The following is an 8,227-nucleotide window of genomic DNA, read 5'->3' as shown; positions in this document are numbered from 1 at the left end:
GACAGAGAAAAATTATTAAATAATTTCATTCACACAAAAAAAAAAAAAGAAAAACACCTAGAGTACGAAGAGAAAAGGATGGGGTGCATTTACCAACACTTTTTTTTTTTATTATTTTGCTATAAAAGTGAACAAATTATCATAAACAGATAAGAGAGGCAGAATCTGAAAATATTTCACCAGAAGAGATCAACTCCAAAGAAAATTCCAGATTAAAAAACTTGGAGGGGTTGTGTTTTCCTTTTGTGACTAGAAAAAAATGGTTTGACGAGCTGAATTAAACACAAAAGTGTTGTATAACAGAAACCTAAATGACCTAGAAAACTTGCTTTGCATGTCTCTTTTATAACTGCAAATGGCAACTGAAGAACAGCTGACGCTCAGGCTGTGACTGCTAACAATCCATTGTGCCTCAGCAACGCCTCTGGTGAAGGTTCGCGTCCACGGAACTCGACAAAGACCTGGATGCAAGTACATCATCTTATATTAAGAAGATTCAATGGAAGCACTCTAGTCTCTACGTTACAAATCTCAGTGTCTAACAAACACCTTAATGTTGAATTGATGAGAAGCTAAAGATACAAAACATAAAGGGTGTTTCTCTTATTGAAAAGTTGCTGAGAAAGGGAAACAAAAAGAAAATATAATTAAAAATTTTCACAAATAGGAATGTCAATGTACAATTACTGACCTCTAATGGTGCTTTTCCACCTCCCAGAGCAAGAATGGTCTCTCGGAACCTGTGGCCAGTTTCTTTAACAGCCTGTTGGAATACAATTAGCCAAAATGGATCATCGATTTTCTTTTAAAAAAAAAAAAGACCATTAAAAATAACAGGATCAAAAATTTGTTTTAGCAAGCTTTGACTCGAAGGGAAACACAGAAGAAGCACTGTATGCAACACAATCAGCAGTCTAAATGAGGAATTGCATGTAATGACCATGTTGTGCATATATAGTGCAAGTGAACATTTTGTTGAATCTTTTATTAGGAGCCATGGCTCACCAATTGTAGGCACAGCCATAAAACTTGGTAAGATTTACACAAAGCACAAAGAAGGGAAAGAGGGAGGAGGGGGTGAAATTGACTTGGTGGTTTTACTTGATGTATACAATATAACAGGAAAAAAACATAAGAGAACGAAAGATAGTAAAAACCAATCCTGAACAGCTTTTCCAACCACCATACCTTGCTGTCTTCCAATCCAGCATCCTCAAATGCTGAGAAAGCATCTGCAGACAATACTTCTGCCCACTGCAAAATATGCATTTCGGATTTTAGATTGCATAGCCGAGGGCAAAGGAAAAGGAAAGAAAAGGAAAAACAAGGATACAAATCATGCCCACAGTTCATAAAAAGATCACAGGATACAAGCTAGGCTGCAAAAGTAGGCTGCAGAGAGAAAATGAGGAAAAGGAGAGGGAGAAAGATCATAAGTTATTCACACGGTCTCTCAGAGGTCTCTCAGATTGCCAATGTAGCTGGTTCCACCCACAAACATTTCAAACATATTTCTGCAGTAGTTTTCTAAGAAATAGCCTAGATAAAAGATAAAAGATAAAATATACCTTGTAACTATAGTATCCAGCAGCATATCCGCCTGATATCCACAAAAATCAACAAATTAAAAAATGTCCTAGGTGAAGTTTGCACCAAAATAGTAGTAAAAAGTACATATGGGGGAAGACCAGAGAAGAGGAGATGGAAAAAAAAGGGAGCAAACCTGCAAATATATGGTTGAAACCACAAAGGAACCTATCTTCTGACAATGGGGGGATCACTTGTGTTTTTCTGGAAACTCTCTGATCAACATCATAAACAGATTCTGACCCATCTGGTATATATTTTGTATGTAGCTCCAAATCTACGCAAGCAAATCGAAGCTGGAGAAGGAAAACAGTTAGAAATGATCTATCAAGCATTCAAAATTGAAATACTAGAGCAAACAGTAACCCACTCACTCAAAAATTACAATCACCTATCATCAGAACAAGACAACATACAGAATTATGGAGTTTTCAAGAAACAGACATAGAGACACACAAGATGGTTTAAACATATTATGAAAGTTACAGCTGATGTCCATTAAAATCATTTTACACCACACATTTCTGTCACAGTCTATGAGCTTTTCATAAACAAGAAATACCTTCTTTAATCTTAAAAACATGGATGGTGTCCGAACAAGATTTTCCATTATCATTCCAAAATAGATCTTTTTTTTTTTTTTCTACAGCCAGCTACAAGCTAGAACTGTCGCTATAATGTTCAATACTTGATACTAGAGTTGGAGGAAGAGATAGGTAAGCAAAAAGGACAAAAAGAGGAAGAAAAGGACAGAGGAGGGAACATGTAGGTATGGAGCTACGGAGCCCTCACAAGGTACCCTTCATATATTAAGGGGTAGGCTTATATTTCACCAAAAGAAATCCTCAGGAAACACATTGTTTCTGCAGAAATACATACCCCAAAAGTGAGAGAAGGGTGGAACAAGTTCAACTAACCTGACGAAGACTTAGAGAACCAGCACGGAAAGTCCTTGCAGCAAGAAGCCTCAAATATACCTCTTCAGGGAGACTCTCCCCTGTTTCATAATGCTTTGCAATGCTCATTAATGTATCTCTGAAGCAAACAAAAGACAATTTAAATAAAAAACTACTTAATGAAAGTTATAATTGATTTGAAAAATGAAATACACATGATAATAATGGTAATATTCAAACATGAGGAGATGGAAAATATATTCAGACAAACTAATTAGAGAATGCAGAAAATTTTGAAGTTTGTCCATGATTCTGCCTGCAGGCCACAAAATAATGAGAACAAAAAGATCAAATAACCTCAATCTTCACAGTCATGAGAGTCAAATAGACATGTCTTCTCCTAACCCATTGTCACATCATAATATTATGATCCAATGCAATATGATTAACCACAAACATAGTAAAAACATTAAAGAGCTGCATAAAGCCAGAAACCACAAACAAGAAGCCATATAATATACAATAAATATAGGGGCTGCACTACTAAGCCATAGGGCCTTGTTTGCATATTTTCTACATGCATGTACATCCGATTTTATTTCTTTTAGCAACAAAAAGGAATTGTATCCTCTAGTCTGAATCAAAAAGATATAGATTTTGGTTGTCGGAGATATTAACCTGTGGTAACACCAATTTTCCATGAATTGAGAGGGCAACTCAACAGCATCCCACTCAATCCCACGAATGCCAGCAACTAGACCCTCGTCTTGCTTGGTTAGCATATGCTGAAGTGCATGGCCAAATTCATGGAAGATGGTCTCAACCTGAAAAATGAAATACCATCAGTCTACAGGGGAAATTTATAGCAGCCACTTTGAAAATCCAGAAGTTTCAGTGAAACATATCAGGATAAAAGTATATCCTATCTTATTCCACGAAATCACAAATGCAAACACCATAAGATAGAATAAAGCCAAAATCTCTGGAAGCAAGATCCAAGATCAGACAAACATACAAATGTTCATCCTCTCAGCCAGCATCTGGCCTGAGTTAAACAAAAATATTATTGGAGATTAGGCTCTTTTAGAACCAGGCAGTCTAGCACACCGATGCATGTTCCTATTATGGGTTTTTATTCAAAAGCATGTACTAGAGCTATGCTTTTTAATCTAATAAATTCTAAACGATAATCACTTATGCATCATGCCTTTTGAAAAAGCATTCTGTTTAAATATGCTTACACTTAAAAAGTATGAGCTATGATCAAATTTGATCAAGGAGTATCATACCGGTACTTTTAGCTTAAATGTGACTAAGAGCAACTTCATATGAGGCTGCTTTAACTGATAATATTAATATGAAAGCACAGTGCTTAGGTGGCTCGAAATGTTAGTTTTTGGGGATAAGATCAGAAGCACTACCAGGGATGGAAAGGAATAGGGAAAGGTTCCAGATGGTTAAAAACTCTAGGTTTCCGGACCTGGTTGCTCCCTGTTGTTACCTTAGCTTCCAGTTCCAATCATTGAGAATACAAGATTTTATAAGCATTAGCATTATGCTTAAACCAATGTCTTCAACTTACTTCACGGAATGTCATGAGGCTTGGCTTGTCCCCGAAGGGTGGTGTTTGATTGCACACCATGTGGGCAACAGGCAACCTTGCTGTGGTACCATTACGTGACAGTACACGACTTCGAGAAACAACCTCATCCATCCATGCACCTTCCCTTTTCTCTGATGGACGAGAGTATGGATCAAAATAGAAATAGGCAATTGGACTACCTGAAGAATCTTTGACACGGTAGAACCTAACTTCTTTGTTCCAAACCTTTAAAACAATAAAAATTAGTAGGATGTAAAATTAATATTCTATCTAATAGGCAGTGAAGAAAAGTGTAGATGAACCAAGGAAATACTTACAGGAGCTAGACCGTCAGCCGGCTCAATATCAATCCCAAAAAGTGTCCTAGCAAGGTTGAAAAGGCCATCCATAACCTTTGAAAATGAGAAATATGGCCGGAGTTCTTCCTGTACAATTTTTGCATCAGGAAAGATTTTCTTCACATAAAACTGAGGTCTTGAAGTTATGATTTAATTAGCAAACAGAGAGAGAGAGTCAACCTCATTGATGTTGTATTTCGACTCACGAAGCCTCTCACTCCAGAAGTTGATGTCCCAATGGCTCAAATTATCAGCTTCTGATGCACCTTGGCTTTTAGAGTAACTTTTTAGGTCTTCAACATCTGCAAGGACCAGAAAGGATCATATGCTTAAAATTTCTTCCCATGTATCTTTGTATAGAAAAGCTTGCATTAAGAATGAAAATATTGGACAGGATATGTTTAAGAGAAAGAGGAAAGCAAGACATAGTGAGCTTGGGGAAAATCATGTTCTCAAATTGCATCAAAGAAAAAGCAACCTTTCTGAGAATGCCTTAAACTTGTGCACAGCATCAAGGTGAATTTATGCATGGTCAAATCAGATAGCAAGTAATACAATTGACACAAAAATTAATTGCAGTGAGCAGTGTTTCATTTAAAACAAGCTAGTTTATTAATGTGTTCCTAACAACAAAACAGTGTTTGCAAGTTAAAATTGAATTTTCAGATATCAAGAATAAAAAATATCATACATAACAAGTTCTAAGGAGAAGGTTTCACATGATAAATTACAGATCAAAAGACTGTAATCTTTTGTACCCACTAAGAAACTATATCTAGCACAATACCTTGGACAGCAGCATTCCAGGAAGCACTCCGAAGCTTTTCTAAAAGTTCTTCAGCTTGATCAACAGTAGCCATTTTGGTTGCCATGCTTACCTGATCAAATATGCTTTGGTCAGCCAATGAAAAGGATGCATTCTTGTAGATGCTCTGGATTCATACCTCAGCATAGTTATTGTAATTGAGAAGCTTAGCCTTTTCCAAACGAAGCTTCAATATCTGATTGATGATTGGTGTATTATCCAAGTCACCACTTGATGCCCGAGTTACATAAGCACGGTAGACTTCCTCACGCAAAGCACGGTTACGAGCATGTTGCATAACAGAAATAAAACTTGGAGCATCCAATGTAATTACCCATGGCCCATTCTCAGCAGTTGCATTTTCATGCCCCTAGGTGGGAACCAAAAGATAACATATATCACATGGCCAAAAAACACAAAGTAAAGTGCACTAGGCTTGACAATGAGAAATCATAAATAAATGCAAACATATGCTGAATTTTTTAAAAGAAAACCTTAGAAACTGCTGTTTGGGCAGCTAACCCAAGAGCAGTCGCAGGCAAACCGTCAATTTCTTTCTTATCTGTTATCAGCTTTTCAAACTTCTTTGTGGCATCCAAAACATTCTCGCTAAATTTCTGAGACAGCCTCTCCAGCTCCTGCAAATTAGCTCATAGTAAATAGTAAGGAATGAACATGACAAGATTGAGCATAATATTTATATCACTATATGGTTATTTTCAGATTTCCATACTTGCTATACTTTATAGGAAAAATATCCATAGAAGATAGGAATGAAAGTTTAGAAACCGTATGCCAAGAACTTCAAATGAAACTTGTGTTAATTAATTTCTCCTCATTTTACTAATTTGACTTCGAAAGATAGAATGGCCCAGTAGTATGACATCTAGTAAATTTATGTTACTTTAACTTCACAAGTAATATTATCAAACCTGTTCAATTTTGTTAAACTGTTCTCTTTTATCATCTTCAAGAGAAACACCTTTAAGAACAGCTTCCTTTATCTGGGCTGCACACATACAACAGAATAAAAAGAGTTATCAGGTCATACACTCATAGAAACTAAAAGGAATGGAAAAAGCACGTCATCCTGATATCAATTTTATATCTTCAATATCTACATGCAGCCTCACTAAATTTTAAGTTTCTCTTTTTTGTTTTCCTTTCCTTTTTCAGGAGTTTCATCTTCTTGTCTGTTGTAGCAAGTAAACTATTAGACTTTGCTGTAAGGATTGACCAACATCTAATAACCAAATTAAGTTTGAGGTTCTAGCATTGAATTAAGGCACTGAAATGAAAATGAAACAACAACTCCCTATTTTATTATATATATAGATAAACGAATAAAGATACTTACTTTCTACAATACGTTTGCGAGCTTCACTTAGTGACAACCAATCAGGAGATTCTCGAATGGCCTGGAATGCATTGTAGATGGGTTTACTTTGTCCCAATCTTAGTTCAAACTTTACTTTTTCAGGCTGTAAAGAAAAGCTTAATATAGTAAGGTCAAAAAGTTTATAATAAAGAGACTCCGAGTAACGTGCCACTGCATATCTAATTAAGCTCTAGAAACAATAAGATGGACTTGAACATGACTGCCAAACCAAATTGCTCCAAAACAAATAGGAAAACCAACAATCCTGACTCAATCAATAGAAAGGAAAGAAATTTAAGTAAATTCCCAGTATATCATGTGGCATGAACTATGATTTATGCCTAAATTATAAACTAAGAATTCATGATTTCATCTGAGACAAGAGGAGATAGATATTAGATGTCCAAAAGATAGATATACATATTGTATGTTATATTGTTATATATTTGACTGTCTGAAAATAGACAACATAATGACAACAAAAATGTACCTGGACTTCTTCAATGGCAGCACGGAGCTCAGATGTATCTTTAACAGACTTAAGATGATTAACCATTCCCCACACAACAGTCAACCGATCAACAATCTTTTCCAATGGCTCCACCAACTTTGGCCATGAAGGCTCCAATGCCTTCTCCAATTCATCCAAATCACTCTCCTACTCAACCAACAAAAATATATTAAAATCAAACATACAAACTCCAGAAACCCTAGATACCAGAACATCACAAAGTGTCAATAGTTTCAAATACGCAATAATATCTTGAAACCCTCCAAAACCCAAAAAATAAAACACCATGGCAACCAAAATTTTGAAACTCAAACAAGACCCAAAATCAGCGAGTGATCCAAAAAAGAAAAACCCAATATTGAACACTAGAACAAGGGAAAAAAAAAACAAAACAAAACCCAGAAATAAAAACAGCCCAAAAGATCAAAAGAACATACGAGTTTCTTCAACAAGGCACGAATCCCAGGCCTGACATGATTAGCTTCAACAACATCAAAAGGTGGAAAGTCAAAATCTTGCAAGAGAGGATTGGACTCAATGTTCTCATCAACAGACGCAGAAGAAGCCATTGAAGGAGGAGAGAGAGAAGAGCAAGAAGAAAACGAAGAGGAAGAGAGAGAAGGAGAAGTTGAGCGGTGAAAAGTCTGGAGGCAGAAGGAGAAAGATGAAGACCAGAGAGGACAAGGGTGGGATTTAAGCAAATGCTTGGAGGTAAAATGGGGATAAGAAGAAGAAGAAAAAGGGGAGCGTTTTAGGATTGGATGGATGGAGCGGGAGAGAGAGAAGCGTGACGTAGCCATGAGCATGTTGACTACAACTAAGGTTGTCTTCAATAGGACCCCGTTTGGATAGTGTCGCGTAATTCTCATTTTTCACCTTTTGATTCTGTTTTTTCCCTTTTGCTTGGATTAGAGGAAGATACTTTTGGGATGAGACCAAGATTTTTTATTATGTTTGGTTTGCCACGTGTAAAGTATAATTGGTTATCATATACTCGTTACTGAACTTTCCAGTTGTAGCAGATTTAACGAGGGATCCATAGAAGCTTGTACCTAGTTCCTATATCATTTCTTAAAAAATCAGAAGATCATATCTAAAACACGTATCAT

General features: G+C 36.3%; 1 protein-coding gene across 1 annotated transcript; it reads right to left on the bottom strand.

Annotated features, from left to right (window-relative positions):
• Positions 1-84: 84 nt before the first annotated feature.
• On the bottom strand, positions 85-8,153 carry LOC111292357 (putative cytosolic oligopeptidase A). Its single transcript, XM_022884686.2, has 17 exons — positions 7,556-8,153; positions 7,098-7,265; positions 6,587-6,710; positions 6,162-6,238; positions 5,724-5,867; positions 5,369-5,599; positions 5,212-5,302; positions 4,605-4,726; positions 4,404-4,511; positions 4,066-4,311; positions 3,162-3,307; positions 2,505-2,622; positions 1,724-1,883; positions 1,569-1,600; positions 1,189-1,254; positions 692-763; positions 85-461 (listed from the first exon to the last, which is right to left on the bottom strand). Exons 1-17 carry the CDS (start codon positions 7,985-7,987, stop codon positions 381-383), a joined length of 2,418 nt encoding a protein of 805 aa, XP_022740421.2. The 5' UTR covers positions 7,988-8,153; the 3' UTR covers positions 85-380.
• Positions 8,154-8,227: the final 74 nt, after the last annotated feature.

Source organism: Durio zibethinus, chromosome 10 (genome assembly GCF_047325235.1).
Source record: "Durio zibethinus cultivar Kanyao isolate XHJ-2024 chromosome 10, ASM4732523v1, whole genome shotgun sequence".
NCBI classification, from domain to species: domain Eukaryota; kingdom Viridiplantae; phylum Streptophyta; class Magnoliopsida; order Malvales; family Malvaceae; genus Durio; species Durio zibethinus.
The sequence above is the reverse complement of the archived record's forward strand: the minus strand, read 5'-3'. Positions and strand labels throughout refer to the sequence as shown.